This window comes from Lethenteron reissneri, chromosome 26, assembly GCF_015708825.2.
Source record: "Lethenteron reissneri isolate LAM-NWPU_2019-01 chromosome 26, ASM1570882v1, whole genome shotgun sequence".
Lineage (NCBI taxonomy): Eukaryota > Metazoa > Chordata > Hyperoartia > Petromyzontiformes > Petromyzontidae > Lethenteron > Lethenteron reissneri.
Window position 1 is genome coordinate 1780634 of NC_083804.1, and position 19434 is coordinate 1800067.

Genomic DNA, 19434 nt, shown 5'->3' on the forward strand with positions numbered 1-19434 from the left:
AAGCTGTAACGATATATAAAAAAAACCTCTCTGAACTCTATGATCGTAAACAATGCGGGTTTCCAAGAGAAATCAGCGAGCGCTGACTAATTACGCGGCGCATGGAGAGCGTCTATTTAATTCGTTTTTATTATTCGTAATAAAGGTTTTTGGGTTAGATCGCGTAAGTATAAATAAATGTGTCGTAACCCTCTCAACCACCCGACCCGCCAATTTTATGTACTACTACTGCAGCCCACCGGTTTGTTAGAGAGTCAATCCACAACATTTACAATTTTTGACAATGGCCCGCTGATGCTGGGTCTAGATGTTGTGGATTTACTCTCCAACACACCGGTGGGCTGAAGTAGTAGTAGTACACTAATTGGCGCGTTGTTTACGTGGCAAACCTCACTGGCTGGGTCGGGTGGTGGAGGGTTACGACACATTTATTTATACTTACGCGATCTAACCCAAAAACCTTTATTATTATGAATATTGGTCGCGAAATCCTTCGTGTTAAACTCGTTCTTATTCGCTTGCAGTAACTTAGCTAGTTAGGATATACCTAACAAAATGGACAATTGGTTAAAATATTGATGGTCATTATTCATACATTTATTTCTCACAACCATGTTGGGTCAGGAAACTGGGAGAGGGGGGGGGGTACTCATTTGAAACAACATTCAACAATAGTAGTAGCCAAACAAATGTTGAGAACCACTGCTCGAGGATATTGTGCTGTGCTATTCCACGCCGACCAAACGTCTTGCAAGACAACCCATAAAGACACGCAGAGTGACAAGACACACCCCAATAACATGCACGCACAGTGCACGCAGAATCAGATGCCAGCAGACAAGCTTGTTTTAGCAAAAGTGAACAAAATTACAGCACTCGGTTCATTCGTCAAGGTGTTTTTATTATTCGCTTCAAATGTCAAGACATTGCCGACACATTAGTCAACACTTACACCGATAACTATTCAGCAAGCGACATTCATTGTCCAATTGATTAAGTGCTCAGTCACTGGAATGAATCACTGATTCTCATTAACCGGCCAAGTATGAGTGTTCATTTAAACCCTGACACAAGGCTTGCATCATTGCTTGACTTTTGTGACGTTAGGAGTGAAAAGGGACTTTGGAGGGATGGAATGCCATGAAACTTTAACAATTCAGAACTTGTTTTTCACTTGTGATGTCCGCTACTGTGTTAGTGTATCTGCTTTCAATACATTTACATTGATTATTTCCAGCTCTGATGATACAATATTTTTAGTTTTTGACTGCACAAGTGGGGATAAAACACAAGTTGTGATATCATATCCCACACAGCATTCTGTTAACGTGGGGGTAATCATTAATTATTGCAATAATTCCTGGTGGAAATGTATTTCTCTTATGCCATTATATTAACAGTTTAATTAGAGAGTACTTGGTAACAAAAAAACGATCTGCAGATAACCACACCTGCACTCACAAAACACAGCAATGGAGTCACTAACAATGTCATGCAGAAACCTCGACGGAAAGTTCCTGAGAATACCAGGTTACCGTAGGCTTTGGCTGCGAGGTGGTCAAGACATATCAATATGGCCACGGATTCTTGAATCTTGAAAAATTAGTCATTGATCTGACAAAGCTGGTATTATGGACACAATATGAATGAATTATGAGTCTATTTGTGTGAAGCTTAACGTGTTACTGCTCCCTCACTTCCGTGGGTTTTCTCCAGGCATTCTTTCCATATGCCAAGCACATTGTAATGGAATTGGCCAAACATCCTGGAGCAGCACTATCCTCCTGAAAATGAATCTTGAGACTTGGCAAGGCTTTCCCTGGTCAGTAAATGGCATCATCATGAACACAGGCTGACCGACGCATTATGGCAGCAAAACCATTGTTTTGTTTAACATACATTCAGAATACAAATGGCAAGATCAGTGGAACAAAATGTGAATGGCAAGTACTTTACACAATATATTAGCTCAGACATTACATGTTTTCATATCGTGTGGTATTTCTACAATATTTGCATTCAAGGCAATACAAGTATCATTGGCAATTAACGATTCCATGAAATTTGTTTTGACTGATATGATAAAGCGTGTTGAACATTTATATAGAGGTATGTAAAATAAAACCCAAATGCAATGGAAAATGCATGCTAGTTAAAATGTAACTTTGCCGCACACATATCCTTCAGAATTAGTTCACCCAGAGAGGCATTCTGTGCTGAACAGATATAAAATCGGCACGAATTCTGTGGAGGCAGTAATACTTTCACACCTCCGGTGACTAAATGCCAAACTTCAGAGGCAGGTTTAGAGTTTACTCAGCACATCACCCTTGAAGGATCAATATATTGAATAACAATAGTCGACCTTGGTAGGACATCACCATTGTTTGTGAGATTGGTCCCTTAGCTAAATTAATTAACTGATCCCTGCCTTAGAAACGTGGAGTTTACACCACTGGATCAGGGCTGCGAAAGAAGATGAGTATCACCACCCTGTGCTGGCTTGGGCCAGGAGATAAGGGCATGGTTTTATGAAACTACTTGTGGTACCTCTGTGCACCATTATGGTTACTTCGCAAGGGATGTCATAAACAATACTGTTCCCGTACAATGCCTGGGCAACAAGAGTTAAAAGCAAAGAGCTAAAACGTGGAAATGGAATGCAAGGACAGTGTCATATTCTACAATCAATGTGCTACTTAAGCATACGTGGAAAACTGAAATGATAAAGTACTTTGGAGTTGTTGGTGAAATGTGCATCTTTGGTCATAAATATGAATACTGTTATTCGGCTCCGATAATGTAATGCAAATTATCAAAAGTGTCTTGATATGCTTACAATTATTTTCGCCGTTTTAGTGTTAAACAAAGTTACTACAAATATAAACATCAACGTTTTAGTGTGCGTAAATATTATGGCAGTTGAAAAATGTTACTTTGTGAACTGAATATGCACACTGCTTCCCGTAGAGGCGATGATCCCACAAAGAGGCAATTTACGGTGTGGCAGATTGTTTTTTAAAGATAAGGCACTCTTTTGCACGACTCGTCCAGCAATTAAAATAAAGACAATACACATTTGTGTGCACGACATGTTTGCGTACCAAAATTCAACGTGAAAGCACCTGCAGAAGCAACTCGGTACGTCAATGCGAGGCTTTTGTGTTTCTCCAACGCTGGTTTCTCAGTGTCGGAGTTGGCGGGCACCGTTCTCTACAGACTTCCTCTGGCCAGTGGCTCTCAGCATGTGCTGCCCAAACTGTGGAGTTTCAACACGACAAACGTGATCAGCAAGGCACTGACAAATGTGAATTAAACAGCTCCCCTTGTTGAATAGCACACTCACTTCCAACTAGGCATGTAATGTCTGCATAAAATCAAATATGTTCACAATACATGCATGTTGATTATTTGCAGTGTATGCAAGTTATATACTAATATGTGATGGCCAAGTGATTATTGCTCTGCGCAAGGAGCCTGAAAACTTTATTTCAATTGCCGGCCGTGGCTAATATGAGAACAGGTCCAGTGAGGTGTGTATGGTCAATATGGTTAGAAAACCCCATGACCGACTCAGCATGGGGAGGCTCTTATCCAGCGGTGGATTGATAAACGACCATAAACAGTAAATATAAAATATGCAAATGTTAATTTAGGCTCACGGAAAGAACAAAAGAGAACAAACGAGATGGTATATATAAAATATTTTTTAAACATGATCTTCACTTTAACCGTGAATATTTGTCGAATCGCTGGGGAGTGGTGAATCATTGCATGCCTACTCGTTGCATGACTGTTAGGGCAAGTGCTGTTCATGAGCACCTATGAAGGCCGGCACAGCACACGAGAGGGTGGGTGGTTTACACCATGCCTGGGTGCCTTTGTCTCCCCAGTGGTGATGTTTACACACCATACCAGGGACTAATTTCAGGCTGAGTCGACCTAGGGGAGGCCCAATACCGGTTCAGATATTTGTCACTGGTGTTGGTCGTGAGCTGGTCACTGGATTTATAGTACAGTGCACTAACCACTACATTACCGCTCCCCACTGCGTTCATACACACAGATGCGCGCGCACGTGCACCCTTCTCACCTTGGGCTGCTCAGCGCCAGTGTGCGGCAGTGGTCGGCTACGCCCGGCTGCTCTCTCCTTCTCTGGCGACGCGTCCCGGTTGTAGCGGTGCGCGAACTTGCGTTTGAGCGCAGCTGCGATCATGGCCACGGGGTCATCCTCATCCACCTCGCCCTGCTTCCCCTTGGCTGGCGTTCCTCCCGGTGACCTGCATCCCCAGAGCCACCACGCCAAGCACACAGTAGTCGCACGACGGCTCTCACCTCTGTTAACATCCTACAAATTACGCGTTTATACAGGCACGTGCGATGATTCATGGATTAAAATTGGCGGGTTTACCAATCAATTGTAAGGCACGTGCAGCTTGTAACAAATTATTTTTTTGCCAAGTTTGGCAACGTCTCGCCAATGCAGCTGTGCATGCAGGGTACATCAATACCCGGTAGTATAATAATGTGATACAAGAATTGTTAAAAAGCGTATAGGATTCAATAATGCTAATAATATGCTCATCTTCCTTTAAAAACATGATAGAAAAGAGGCGATGAAACACCCCTCGACGGTAACAGCGGTGGAACGCGTCGCGACAGCCTCACCTGTCCACGGTGCGCAGCTTCACTTTGTCGATGCCCTTGAGCACATCCATCATGTTGGGGACGCACGCGGTCGCCGCTTTCTCCGCTCCCCCTTCCCCTCCTCCCTTCTCCGCACGCCGCTGCTTGATGAGTGCGAGCGTCGACATCCGGGAGGATTCATCGGCCCCGGTGGGGGGCAGGGGCGGGGGTGGTGGAGGGGGGCCTGGGGGCGGCGGAGGGGGTGCAGCGGGGCCATCGGGAGAGGTGGAGCCTGCGGGGTGCAAGCGACATGAGGGTGGTGGCGCACAGGGAGACAGGTGGCGACAGTTGGGCACGGTGCTTGGACAATACGAATAAATAATTACAATTTTTCCAGAAAAGACTGATTTGAGTCTTAACTTTTTCAGGGGGATGAATTGTTACATGCATAACAGACTAGAAACTAGGATGACAAATCATGCATGGATTGCGAACATGGATTTTGTAACGTTTACAAAATGCATGTTTTCAGAAATATTTACCTAAGATATAACGTCATCTTCAAAGCCACGCAACGAGATGACATCTGATGTTATGACGTCACCAAGAGGCGAGCTGCACACGTAGAGTGTGACATCATCATCTTGGCTGAAAATTGGGTTTTCTATTAATCGCTTGGTTTTTTTTAGCCAAGCTTTTTTTTGTTGCTTAATCACAATACACATTAACACTACAATTGTGTTCACATTGCTTCACCTCAAGCAAATTTGTAAACCGTAAAAAGTACCACAAAAAAATATATTCCGTGATATTATACAATGGAAAAAAACTAAAGACAACAACTACCGGCTGGGAGCAATTCCGCTTGAAACTCACAAGAAGCCTGCTGTTCGTGCACAGCAACGATCATGGCAATCTGTACGCGCAGCCGTGCCAGCTCCTCCTCCAGCGCGGATATCTTGCGCATGGCATCATCGCTAGGCACTGGTGGGTCCGGGGCAGCCTCGCTCAACGCAGCCTCGCTCGACGCAGTCTCAACTCCACAGTCGCATTCTCCCGGCTCAGCCGCTTCCAGCAGGGTGGCCAGACCCCGCTCGCCCCCGTCGCCCCGTGGCTTGCGCACCTCCGCAGAGCCCGACTCTTTCCCCCCGCGCCCCATCAGCATCATTGCCGCCGCGGCAAGTTGGCTGCCGAGCGAACCATGATCACAGGCTTCCGGCCGCACCTCTGTCCTGAGAGGAGAGAAGAGGGAAAACGCCAAGTGAATATTATGACCCGGCACTAAGCGGCGGTCAACGTTTGAAGGATGGCAACACCGCTTTCATCCCGCGCTTGCTGGATACGAGCCTGATTGAAGCTGCTCACGTATTTACGCCAGGGACTCAAAAAGAGGGATCCTAAATTGAATCGGCACATTTTTACATAATCTGCAACAAGTTTACCAATCATAAGGCACGTGCAGCACGTACGAAATTAAAGTACCATTTCGACACTGGCCGTCTGCAGAGGAAGGTGAACGTGTACATGGATGGTCACAGTTGTAATACTTCTGCTTCTCAAGTTAAAAGCAGAGGGACATACAAAGATATTTCAATAAATCAATCGGAATATGGTGATTATATTTTTACAAATATTGCAATTCATCTGTTCTTCAATAAGTGTCTCTCGAGAGCGAACACAACCATTTCTCCAGGTCAGGTCCTGCCCTCTACCAACTGCATTGTGTAAAGAGTTACCGGAGTCTGGTGAAGGATTCCCCTTCATCGTCTACGACCCACACGATGTCAGCAAGGGTCAGCTCCCTGGCTCCTTCACCCAGCCGCCATGCACCCAACTGCATGCACAGACCCACGCAGACACCCACACCGGCGCTCTTTACCGAGTAAAAATGCCGATGTCTGAAGAAAATTAAAAGGTGACTAAAAATGCATAAAAAGTTTTCCGTACATCGCTATTGTTAGCAATCATAGTCCTTAAGTCTCACTAAATACCTACATGTAATGCACAGACTTATATGAACCCACATGGATTTACACAGCTGTACCAAGGTTGATACTGGCTTTCTCAGTTGGGACAATAACATTGAACCATAAAAATCACGACGGACCCTTCTTCTGCCTCTCTGTACACTTTCATAAATTGGTGTACGTGCGTAAGAATAGATAATTATTTTAAAAAAACTAAACATTTAGACACAAATGGATCTGTACTGAAAACCGCTTGCTCTTGCATGAATGACTGTGGCTGGAGGACCAAGTGTTGAACGAGCTCTCCCTCACCTGCACGTTGGCTCGCACGCACGGCTTGAGAGGAAGATGGGACGCGATGCGGCGCACGAGGCTACGAGAGCTACCGCAGGGCTTCCCATCCTGCAAACAAAGACAAAAATCCCCCGTATAGCCTTTAACAGACTGTTGGGGCAAGTGCTACTATTGAGCACCTGTGAAGGCCGGCACGGCACGAGAGTAGGTGGGTGGGCAACACCAACAGGTACTCAATTGTTTACACATCACATCAGGTAGTCGACTGAGTCAACCTAGATGAGTACTACTCTTAGGTTTTTTCGGTAAAGTCACATAGGTAAAAATAAATAATAAAATAATAATAGAAATAAAATTATAAATCACGACGTTTCGGAGGCAACACAAGTCTCCGTCATCAGGTGGGACCGTCACAGCTAGATTTACTGTATCAAGTGAGGCAAAAATTCCAAGATACAAGTTCTTAAATACAAGTTAAGGGGGGAGGAGGGGGGAGGGGCTTATCTGAAAGTGGTAGCCAATGAATGGAACGTATTGGGGGGGCGGGGCTAAAAGAGAACGACAGGTGCACATGCTATAAGAGAACGACAATGCACATGTTGTTTTACCCAGTGTTGGTTGACAATCCAAATACAAAAAAGGAGAGTACTGTTAAACGCTGGGGATGTCAACACTCGGTAAAGTAGAATAGTACCTGTCAAATAAGATGGTCCAAAAATGCGTAGATCTTTTTTATTTATTTTTACCTACGTGACTTTACCGAAAAAACCTAAGTAGTAGGAATCCTTGCAGTCACGAAAGCTTCAAATCTAGAAACCTAGATGAGGCCTAGGTCCGGTTCAGATATTCGTCACTGGTGTTGGCCGTGAACGGGAATCGAACTCGCGTGCTAACCGCCGCACCACCGCTCCAATTCTGCCCACACACACTCACACACTCACCACCCTCGCGTCACCATCATTCCCTACCCACAGACGTTACACCCGAACAGGCAGCGTCTCACTCACAACGGTGGGTTGTGGCTCTACTTTGAGAAGGAAATGTGCTCCACATTGGGTTATGCTGGCTTCCAAACTACAGCTGGTTACCCAGCAGCATTTGTTTAGCGAGTCTGACCGCTCGTGAGACCCAGAAGGTTGAAACCAGCATAGAGTTTGCGCACTGAGACAAATGCAGCTGGGCGATGCTGGTCTTGACAGCCCCATGGACCTTTGTGTGTGTGTACATTATATATACAGTCTATGGGGACACACTGGAAGCAGTTCGGTTTATGGATGCAAACACTGGTTAATTTCAAGAGCGTGTTAACCGTTAACGCAACATGGAAACATTCCTGGCTGTCAAGTGGTTTTCGTACCTGAGGTGTGCTCATTCTGAGTTGGGTCACGGCAAATTCTTCGTCCTGTCCCTTTACCGCCACATTCTCTCCACTACCACGGCGTTCCGCAGCTGAAAACAGATACATGTAACACAGGATCGTTGACATGAACTAGAACACGATGACACCCATAGCAAGACACCACACAATATGAGTACACAATATGTATTGCACAATGTGAACAAAAAGACTTTGTCCCAGTGAATTGATTGTACCAACTGTGGGTAGAAATGTAATCTCAACAAATACCACCACAGCTCGCCATCTCTTCCTTCCATAGTGCCAGAACCCCTCTGCTATCGTACAGCATGCCCTGCAATCTCATCACCATTATCCAACTTTATGCCTTTCACTTTGCTACGCGGTCTCGCACACGTTCGACAAGACCCACTCTTAAAATGTAATCACCATCACCTGCCTGCAGGTCACACGATCCCCCCCCCCTCCACGGAAAACACGTGGGGAAAAGAATGTCCCCTCGATCTTGTGCGTTCTCGCCGGTGCCGATGTGAAATTCGTGCCCCCCAGAGGCTCCAATGAACACGAGGGGAGGGGGGGGGGCCGTGGTGGTGTCGTACCGAGGCTGTCAGTCAGACAGCCACACGGAACGTTGTCATCATCATCGGCCACGCACGCATGCCTGCCGCGATGTCGTAACACAACAGCCTCGGAAGCTTTCGGAACCCGAGGCCACATCGCCACGCCATCGCCACGCACGGTCTGACCTCTAGTGCAAGGTCAGCATGGTGAGTCAGCGCTGCAATCTTCGCAGAGTCACAAAGTTTATTCGCACATCCATTCCCGCCCGCTGATTTTCCAATCTCTTCGCCCATCCTCTCTGCGTGCCCATGACCCCCCAGGCGGGAAAGAGTCGCTTTCGTGTGGCAACTAGCGCAGGATGTCCCGCAGTAATGTAGCGTGGTGATGCGGGGTGATGCGGGGTGGACGCGGCGTGGTGGTGATGGGAGGCAGTGCTGTGATTGCGTACGACTGGTGGTGATGTCGTGTGTGTGTGTGCACAAGTGGGCTTTAGAGTTTGGTGATGTTGGTGATGTTGGTGGTGAGCTGTGTCCGTGATGGTTGTTGATGCGGGATTATGGGTGATGTAGTGCGGTGCGAGAGACGTGCTGTGTGATGTGGAGTGTGTGAGGAGTGGTGTGTGATGTGAGGAGTGGTGTGTGATGTGAGGAGTGGTGTGTGATGTGGAGTGGTGTGTGATGTGAGGAGTGGTGTGTGATGTGAGGAGTGGTGTGTGATGTGAGGAGTGGTGTGTGATGTGAGGAGTGGTGTGTGATGTGAGGAGTGGTGTGTGGAGTGCTGTGATATGTGATGTGAGGAGTGGTGTGTGATGTGAGGAGTGGTGTGTGGAGTGCTGTGATATGTGATGTGAGGAGTGGTGTGTGATGTGAGGAGTGGTGTGTGATGTGAGGAGTGGTGTGTGATGTGGAGTGGTGTGTGATGTGGAGTGGTGTGTGATGTGAGGAGTGGTGTGTGATGTGGAGTGGTGTGTGATGTGGAGTGGTGTGTGATGTGGAGTGGTGTGTGATGTGAGGAGTGGTGTGTGATGTGAGGAGTGGTGTGTGATGTGAGGAGTGGTGTGTGATGTGGAGTGGTGTGTGATGTGATGAGTGGTGTGTGATGTGATGAGTGGTGTGTGATGTGAGGAGTGGTGTGTGATGTGAGGAGTGGTGTGTGATGTGTGATGAGTGATGTGAGGAGTGGTGTGTGATGTGAGGAGTGGTGTGTGATGTGGAGTGGTGTGTGATGAGGAGTGGTGTGTGATGTGGAGTGGTGTGTGATGTGGGGAGTGTGAGGAGTGGTGTGTGATGTGTGATGAGTGATGTGATGAGTGGTGTGTGACGTGATGAGTGGTGTGTGGAGTGTGTGAGGAGTGGTGTGTGATGTGATGAGTGGTGTGTGATGTGAGGAGTGGTGTGTGATGTGAGGAGTGGTGTGTGATGTGTGATGAGTGATGTGAGGAGTGGTGTGTGATGTGAGGAGTGGTGTGTGATGTGGAGTGGTGTGTGATGAGGAGTGGTGTGTGATGTGGAGTGGTGTGTGATGTGGGGAGTGTGAGGAGTGGTGTGTGATGTGAGGAATGGTGTGTGATGTGAGGAATGGTGTGTGATGTGAGGAGTGGTGTGTGGAGTGCTGTGGCGGTGCCGCGAGATTCGCTGTGACCCAGAGCTTCCGTCTGTCCCCGTGTCACCGTGTCTCTCTCTCGATCCCCGTGTCTCTCAACCTCTCCGTATTCGTCTCCTGGTGCCCCCCTCCCATCCCTGTGTCTGTCTCCCCGTGTCTCTGTGTCACCCCGTGTCTCTGTGTCTCCCCGTGTCTGTCTCCCCGTGTCTCTGTGTCTCCCCGTGTCTGTCTCCCCGTGTCTCTGTGTCACCCCGTGTCTCTGTGTCTCCCCGTGTCTGTCTCCCCGTGTCTCTGTGTCACCCCGTGTCTGTCTCCCCGTGTCTCTGTGTCACCCCGTGTCTCTGTGTCACCCCGTGTCTCTGTGTCTCCCCGTGTCTGTCTCCCCGTGTCTGTGTCTCCCTCTGTCTCTCCACTCACCGCCACCTCCACGCGTTCTCCAAGCGATTACATTTTCCAGACCGCACGCGTGGGGGGTTGTCCTAGACCGCCCTCCCCAGACCGCCTATTGGTCGGTGCGCGCGCGCTCCTCAGCAGCGCGTCCCCCGATTGGCTCGACCGCGTTGAGGCTGCCCAATGAGAAGGCGAGGCGGCACAGACCGCGCGTATCCCATGTGGGAAATACAAAGGACAAATCCAGCCGGCTTGCCAACTCCGATAAGCGGCTTCCCGTTAAGTCAACACGTGTGCTAGGAATCTTGATTTAAAACTTTCGTTACTGCAGGAATCCGTACTCTTTGGTTCTTTCGGTATTTTATTTCTACCTATGCAACTTTACCGAAAGAACCAAAGAGTATGTGCTAAGAAATTAAATATATATACTACTGCATTACCAAACTTATTTTATTTTACCCAGTAAGGCATACCGAGCTATTTAAACTTTTTATTTCAGAAGCGACCTGGCCACAAATGACAGCTCAAGCAAGTGCTTATCGTCTTGGAAACGTATAGCAGCAACAGACTTGATGCTAAATACGAGGGGGCAAAACGGAGGACACGGAGGGGAAAAAATCCACGTGGAATCCATGGGGAGTTAGACGTGAAAATTCCAAATATACAGCAGCAGGCGTCAGGGTGGAGATCGAACCCACCACGATCTCTTGTATACCAGGCGAGGTAGTTAACGTTTCACCATCTCAGTGCTCGAGAATTCGGGACACTGCCCGAAACGCCGCGCCTTTTTAACTCCCCCACCCCATCTGAAGGCCACATTGACGAATGTGAAGTTTTATGAAAGAGCCCGATTGGTTAAAAGGGATGGGTAGTGGTGGTTGAGCCAATCACGGTCGTTGGTCGACAAATAACGTGGTGCGGGTCACAGCCAAACCACGTGTCGATTCGTCCATTACTTCCAATGCATGCGTTCGATTGGACTAAGTCGATCCTGCGGTCACCGCTTTGGTTTCTCCATTCGCAAAGAAAAAACAGAAATATGCCAAAGTACAAAAAAACGCTTCTCAAATATTACACAAATGTATAAGACAAAAGTTGGAATACGAATTTTTTAATTAAAACTTTCAATCCATAGACATACATTTCATATATTTGTAACAATTTGTGGCATTAGCAGTGTCTTGGACTCGAAGGATAAAAATGAGATACACATTGTGTGGATGCCAAAATTTTCTGATAACATAGGCCCGATGCAACAGTTTACCAAGCAGAACAGTATGCTATACTGTATTGAACCATTCAACCAACACTTCGCAATGAACAAAAATTAAAGTTGCTCTTTGCCTTATCAATACTTTAAGGGCCATTGCCCCATTTTAGCCCATTATTTTTTCTGGTCAGTGGTTGAAACGCAAATACAGAAGTGCCGGTACGAAACTTGATCCTGCAGCCCACGGCCATTTCCAAATATTGGTGATGTTAGGTTAAAATGTTAAGTGTGCCAGTATACACATTTGGTGTTCCAAGTGGTGCATACAGCCGTGCACCAGCCCATTTCATACACTGTTTAATGTTATAAGGCAGTGTTCACAACTTAGCAAGTATTACATTTAAAAAATGCATAACACGGGGGGGGGCATAATCAACTTTTTTTTAAATCAATTATGCTCCATGATTATATTACAATTTTTTATCGTTCAACCACAGTGGTTATTCCCATGGGCAATGCCGTTTATAGGAATAGTTAAGTTCTTGTTTTTCAGCCCAATCTTCAGTTCTGATTTTCAGCAAACGGCCATGATGATCTCTTTTCTTTTCTCTGCGTAAACCCGTAACTCTTCTGGTCACTCTGCAAGGTAAAACAAAACACTATTGGTCAACAAATGAAATACTGCAAACGTATCACCACATGGAACTAAAAACATTTTGACCAACACAACCTTGTTAAGCCAACACAATTGGGATAAAACAGAGATATGCATTTTTACCAGCATAACCGTGAAAAGTAGGCAATTGTTTGCAAATAATTTCATTTAAATTATACCAACCTGCAACATCTTACAGGAACCATAAGGTAAGCATTATATACATTCATTGAAATAGATGTTTAAGTTCACTATGACCTAACAATTTGTGCAACTAGATATCCAAAACGTTGTATGAAATCTAAGTATCGTTTGTAAAATATTATTTTCACACAGATTTGGATGTATTTTTCTAAGCCCATGTGTTACAATATTGTCATGAAAGTACAGCTGTGCCTCAGTAAATTGGGTAACGGATATGGCAGTTTTCCTCATGAATATCAGTAGAGGGAGCCAGGTAATCATCATCAGCACAACTACGGACCTCAACCCTGCCCACCACATAGACCCCTGCACAAAACCTCAAGAGTTTTACCTGGGCACAGAGCAGTCGCCCCAGATCCCAACCTCCTCTGCTCTTTGGGTCAGGAATACCAGGCTTCATCCATCCACGCTGCTGGCCGATGCCCACAGCAGAACACACGCCTGCTAGGAAACAAAACAATTGCCCAAGTATTATTCAATGACTCTCACCTCTCAAATGATACTCAAGAGACTGTCAGGTGCAATTGACGTTAACGTCTTACATGATTCGATGACAAACGTGACATGTAGACCGTATGTACAATATGTGCGGCCTATTACAAACCAATTGGAAATTGCTGGTTATGTTTAAGTGTGTATGAAACACTTCTTTAATCGAGTCACCATCATTCGTAAGCTGTTATGCTGCAGCATATTACATTAGTGTATATAAAAAATAATACACGTGCATTCAATACTACGATTATTTTTTATTATATTAACCTTTCTTAAGTCTGCACAAGGCATAAACAATTTATAAATTCAAATCAATACAATCGTTCAGGATGTCTGCATCGACTCGCTTGCTATTCATCATTCTCTTTGTTCGTTACATCGTCTGGAGGTGCAATTGCATTTATATGAAAATCTGTGCCTCAGTGGAAATGGGTAACGGTTATGGCAGTCGTCCTCATGAACAAACTCAGTAGAGGGAGCCAGGTAATCATCATAGGCACAGCTAAGGACCGACACTGACCACCACACAGATCCTACACACACCACCTCACACGAGTTGTATTACCTGGGCACGTGCATCAGAGGCAACCTCTCTTCACACCAGGCACCGGACTCTTGTTCACTGGGCCAGATCCCAAACTGGTGCAGCTCACACAATCTTTGCTGGACCATGAACGCCGACTTCGTTCATCCACTCTGTTGGCCGATGCCCACAGCAAAACACAAAACGTTAATTGTATACGAGACTTCTGAAACGATTACAACTTAGCATATATTAGTGTCTCAAGATACTGCCGGACGGAATTGACGTTTGCATTCTTGACGAGTTCGATAAGATTAAGATGGTATGTACTAGAATATACATTTGTGGGGCTCAAACTGCCTGGAAATTGCTGGTTATATTTAACCAGCAATGTCGATGGGTCACCAGTCTAGAGGCAGTTGTGCTGAACAGATAATTAAGCGTAAACTTAAGACCCTATAGCTTCCATACAAGTTACACTTTGCAAAACACAATTAAATCCATCGTATAGCTTTATATTTAGATACAATACGCAATTAGGTGGTTATTTATAATTAGTAATGTACTAGAGTTATTACTTGAACGAGGATACGTCTAAAAAATGTTATAACAGACCTAGCTTCAAATGTCACGCCAACATAATTTTGTGGAATATCCATCACATGATTCCTTGCACAGTACTCCAGAGACATACAACGTGAATAACCAGTGGCTTTTAGCTCCATATGGTCGACAATTCTAAATGACGAGCTGTGGGCTCGTGGGTTAATTACACATCGCATCCACCTTCTCGTTCCCATCAGTCCCCCTGCGTCTTGAGACACAGCTAAATAGACATACATTAGTAATCTTATGTGTATTACTTAATATGCATGGGAACATCTTGCCAGTACAAAGGGTCCCATAGAAACTGCTCAACCCGAGCTACAAATACTTGCGATACATGCATTTCATTTGTAAGGTTTGGCATGTCTAAGGCCATAAAAAACAAGGCTGTCTCTGGTGTAGGCCAATCAGTTTAAAAGACAATCGATATATATCAAAGCATGTTTGAATGTTTTGCCACATGTATGCGTGGCTAACGCAAGCTTGATTCCTTGCAAAATGCATCTACCTGGTGTTTGAGCATCTTCACAACTCCCGTATTGACATAAATGATAAATGCTTATTTTTGTTTGTATTACTTAAACGGAAGTGGTACCTTACCTGCTCACGACGGTTCCGCAAAGGCCTCAACCACCGTCTTGACCATCGGGTCGGGCCCGGACACGTGGAGTGCGTAGGCCACGCCATTGGGTGGAGGCGTGCACGCGAAACATCACGCTGCGTTCCGTGTGCATTCTTTGCTATTTAAAACGCGCCGCTAAGACAAATGTGTTTGCAGCGAAGCTGTAAAGAAGACGCCGACGAGGCCGATGATCGGAGTCGTGGGTGAAACGGGAGAAGGCTCGCGAGAGATGCCTTTGGATGGCTTTGGATTGCGAGGGCGCGCCGCGAGATCGAGAGACGCGATGGGCGCGCGCCCTCGGCTCTTATAGCCGAGACGACGTCACTACGGGTCCCCGCCCGCATTCAACTTCAACAAAGTTGAACCAAACAATAAACAAACGCGGCAGCTGTGTTACGGTACCAGTACGTGTCGCCCGCAGATTGCAGACTGAGATAAGGCTGAGATCCGTGGAGCTGCAAAACTTTTTCTCATTTAAGCAGCAACAACAATTACAACAAAACACAACGCAACGGTTTTTATTGATCTGCAGCTCATCAGTAGGGTGTAGCCTATGGGTCGTTTGTGTACAAATCACCTTCAGTGGTTGTTGTGGTTGTTGTTGTTTGACTTGCATCCCACTGGGATTTTTGCACAGCGTTGGTGTACGGTGCTTTTTTACTGGAAGACTTTGCAGTTTTTTTCTTGGATTTTTCTGTTTGCACATAGTCACTTTAAGATGTTTTATTGTTCATGTTTTTTGTTGTTGCGGTTGCACCCGATTCAAGAGCCGAATGGCTCACAGGGCTATACCAATTGAATGAAGCTGAAAACTGAATTACCACTCTGCAAAAACGAATCAAATGAAAATCTTAAATTGAGCCGAGTCTGTTTGGGGTTTCTCGCCCGGAAAATACCTCCGCGCGCGGCACACCACATCAAGTATGCCCGTCGCATGCGACTGCTGCTCCTACGGGTCGCGTGAAACCCACCGCGGTCTCGCAGCGTGTTGAGTTGACGAATGGAGCTCAGGATCGATAAGAGAGTGGTGATTCCGGGCCACGGCGAGTGAGTCTGAGACCAATCCCTCTCGCCAGCGACCCGCACGAACCCGTGCGGTGAAGTATGGTCAAGCAGCCCACGTGGTCGACGGCACGCATTCATGCCAGCAGTGGATTGACCAGGGCTCTGTGCACAATCACAGCATGATAACGTGATGGGTGGACGTGAACGCTGTCCAGTACTTGTGTTTTGCGTTGCGCATTAAGGTCAAACCATTTGTAAACTTTGGTTTAACACGTAGGCTTTCGACACTATGGGAACCTCATTTGCCAGTAAAAATATGATAATTGGTTTTTTACCCTTCTATCTGGCAACAAAACTGACACCTTTTTACAAGGAGTCATGTTTGCATAGACCGCAATACCTGCAGTCATAATACAAACTAAAGACATAACTCTGATAATGTGCACTGTCCTTGAAGTTGATTGGTCCACACCCGAGGCTCTAAGGAATCTCTTGGCGAACGCTGAGCCGCCACATTCACCAGTCGACAGGTGCTGCTGCTGTTCACCAGCGAAACGTCACGGTCCCCATCGACTTGTCAACGTCGTGAGATGGAAGCTCTCCAACACAGCCGTGTGCTGAAGGAGTAGTAACGCATTGCCACCTTTTGTGTACGTGACAAATCTTACTAATTGGCTGTGTCGGATGGTGGCGGGTTTAACAACGCATTGATATTTACGCGATCTAACCCCAAACACCTTTATTATTGATAATATACATAATTATATTGGTCGTGAAAGCTTACGTGTTAAGCTGCTGCTGTGTTTGTAGTGGTATACAACCATAATTAACTACAAAAAACATAAACTCAACACATTCCGCAATAAGACCGTGGCCGTAAAAAAATACGTTTATCTAATATTCGACGTTTCGGGCAATGGGCCCTTCTCCACAACACTTTGGCAGGCCAGAGGAGGCAGAGCCACACTTTTGCGATGGTGGAAATCGTCGTTGTCGGTTCTAATTCTGACCAGCAGATGGAGGCACAGATACAGACAAAGGCAGCAGACCCAGCATCGTGGACGACACGGTAGGGGCCACTCGTTTTCTTCAACCCTCGTCTAATCCATAACTCGTGGTGAAGTATCGTCAAATAACCCTCACGACCAGCGCGGCGTGGGGAGGCCTCGTTCAGCAGTGGAATGGCAAGAGCACTCGACGTGTATTTATCCACGGATTTCAACTCGTGTTCTGCGAAGTGATATCTCCCCGAGTAATAACTTTATTCATGGTGTGTGCTGATAATATGGCTGCAATCAAGACAAGAGAATGTGCACGAAGCACACAGCCGTTGTGCATTATGCAAAATAACCCACCAGAATTTCCTGAACAATACTGCATTTTTGCAGTATACACGAACTCATGGCCTTCCTGCGCTAGTTTTCTATTAACATGGCTTTTCTCGTGCCCTACTGATTTGATTCTAATGTAACCACAGCCAGTGAGATGCCAAACTCATGTTAATGTCAACAATTATTTGCGGATAGCAGGAATGATAATTACGATAATCCAGAATGTGCCTGGCCTCGCTAAATCTCTGTAGCTAAGCAACCTCGAGCCTGGTTAGTACTTGGACGAGAGGCTGGCAGCCTGGGAATCGTGTAACAGGTTTAGTCGTAGACTTGGGCTGAGTCGTAGCCAGGAGATGGCAGCACAGAAAATGATTCGAGAATATAATGATGCCTGACCTTTAATTGTTAATCTCTGGCATACGCGTGTATTCTCATGGTTCTCCGGTTACCGGACATGACCAAACCAACATATAAGAATGGAAATGGCAAAATATCCCAATATGGGTTCCTCCTGAATACGTCTTGAGACTCAGGCTCTCCTGGATTATTTGTATGATTACTGCTTTGAGGTATTTACCAGACACAGGTAGCATGTGCACTGTTCTAAACGTGCTTACTTTAAGCGTTAAACTTGCGCACAGTCAAAGCTCCTAGGAAGTTTTCCAGTGGCAAAATCCCAAACAGAATATTATTTATTGTTCAACCGATTAAATGTGAAACATATGCTGGGTCCCACCAGGCCTGTCGCGAGGCATTAGCGTGAGCATTGTAGACCATTCCCAGTCGTGCAGACCCCTCGTGGCGTTGGCAACAGCTCGTCGTGAACTGTGAGATTATCATTGTCACCCTTTCCACTGACCAACCCCAGACACATTTCCCAGGCAGCCGAGGTTGATCAAAACTGTGCAGCGCATACTCTTTGGTTCTTTCGGTAAAGTCACGTAGGTATAAAATACATAAATCACGACGTTTCGATCGCAACACAAGCGGTCGTCCTCAGGCGGAAAAAAATATAATCCAGCAGTGGAACTGCTAAACTGTGCAAGTGCACTTTAGCAAAATGCAACACAATACCGCCAGATCTCGATACAATTACATTTACGCCACCCAAACAAAGACGCCAACTCCTAGACTCTCCAGATCAAAAGCTGAGTGGCAACCTTACTTAAGATTGTTGTAGATGGGCCCATAACGTCTCCACGAATGCAAATACAACACGAGCCGTATGGGCCCGTATCCTTCCAAAAGCATTTGTTTAAGCAGCCAACGTTTGGATCGCTTTCAACTTCATGAGTTTCATCAGCAGAGTGTGGCCTGTAAACACGTGGTTCAGAGAGTGTTATACACAGGCGTGCGCCACCACTCTTCGGCCGTGGTGGCCATGCACGCGGCCTGTCATCCATCGCTAGGGATGCAGCCAGGGTCGCTGGATCGCACAAATGATGTGAAACTCCCTTTCGGTGAGCGTCACGGTGCCTTAGCGTGGCTCGCCGGGAGAAGGTAGTACAACAAGTGGACTATTCATCAGCTGCTTCCATTTGTATGGCAACAGAGTGTCACCCCCTCACGGAGAGCATGGGGTCTGTCTGGCTGCGCCGGTTTCCTTCCACTTGAAGTGTAAACACCTCCGATTCGCGCCGTTGGCTGCGTGCGGTGCGACAGAAGTTAAACAAATTCAGCTCAGTAGACCTTACCTGGTAAAATAAAACGTTTCGTTTAGTTACCACTGTCAAGTCACTCCCCTTGCATCATTGTCACTGCAACGTCGGGAGACTGAGCAGCGAGACAAGTGGAGGCAGTGTGCTGCCTCACATCAGAGAGGCCACCTCACCCCCTCCCGGGCAACGCCGTCAATCAGCCTCTGACAGCAGAGTCGTGACCAAGCCTCTAAGGCGCACGTGATGCAGGACATTCACGCGAAATATCGGCTGCCTTTGATGTTTCCAATATTGCATTTCAAGACGCACGTCACATATGGATTTATAT

General features: G+C 46.3%; 1 protein-coding gene, 1 long non-coding RNA gene and 2 other non-coding genes across 6 annotated transcripts; all 4 read right to left on the reverse strand.

Moving 5' to 3' along the window:
- Window positions 1–880: 880 nt before the first annotated feature.
- LOC133347455 (mitochondrial fission regulator 1-like) lies at window positions 881–10880 on the reverse strand. Of its 3 annotated transcripts, none has more exons than XM_061559709.1 (8): window positions 10825–10880; window positions 8245–8336; window positions 6906–6995; window positions 6363–6460; window positions 5503–5858; window positions 4669–4918; window positions 4094–4280; window positions 881–3259 (listed from the first exon to the last, which is right to left on the reverse strand). In XM_061559709.1, exons 2-8 carry the CDS (start codon window positions 8257–8259, stop codon window positions 3185–3187), a joined length of 1071 nt encoding a protein of 356 aa, XP_061415693.1. In that variant the 5' UTR covers window positions 8260–8336; window positions 10825–10880; the 3' UTR covers window positions 881–3184. The 3 variants fall into 3 exon arrangements, with proteins under 3 accessions (XP_061415693.1, XP_061415695.1, XP_061415692.1); XM_061559711.1 differs by lacking the exon at window positions 10825–10880 and adding an exon at window positions 8991–9315; XM_061559708.1 differs by lacking the exon at window positions 10825–10880 and adding an exon at window positions 8844–8968.
- Window positions 10881–11887: 1007 nt separating this feature from the next.
- Window positions 11888–15402, reverse strand: LOC133347382 (uncharacterized). The gene is made up of 4 exons (XR_009755703.1): window positions 15091–15402; window positions 13927–14057; window positions 13198–13310; window positions 11888–12646 (listed from the first exon to the last, which is right to left on the reverse strand). It is a non-coding gene; the product is annotated as an uncharacterized LOC133347382 (long non-coding RNA).
- On the reverse strand, window positions 13054–13137 carry LOC133348097 (small nucleolar RNA SNORD100). Its single transcript, XR_009755775.1, has one exon. It is a non-coding gene; the product is annotated as a small nucleolar RNA SNORD100 (small nucleolar RNA).
- Window positions 13775–13862, reverse strand: LOC133348098 (small nucleolar RNA SNORD100). The gene has a single exon (XR_009755776.1). It is a non-coding gene; the product is annotated as a small nucleolar RNA SNORD100 (small nucleolar RNA).
- Window positions 15403–19434: the final 4032 nt, after the last annotated feature.

Bases quoted from the DNA above. Each gene is read 5' to 3' on its own strand.
- LOC133347455 (XM_061559708.1), bottom strand. From the start codon at position 8,961: ATGTGGCCTCGGGTTCCGAAAGCTTCCGAGGCTGTTGTGTTACGACAT. The intron at 8,337-8,843 runs GTACGACACCAC...ATCTGTTTTCAG, and splicing joins CTGTCTGACTGACAGCCTCG to CTGCGGAACGCCGTGGTAGT. The intron at 3,260-4,093 runs GTGAGAAGGGTG...GAAACTCCACAG, and splicing joins CTGGCGCTGAGCAGCCCAAG to TTTGGGCAGCACATGCTGAG.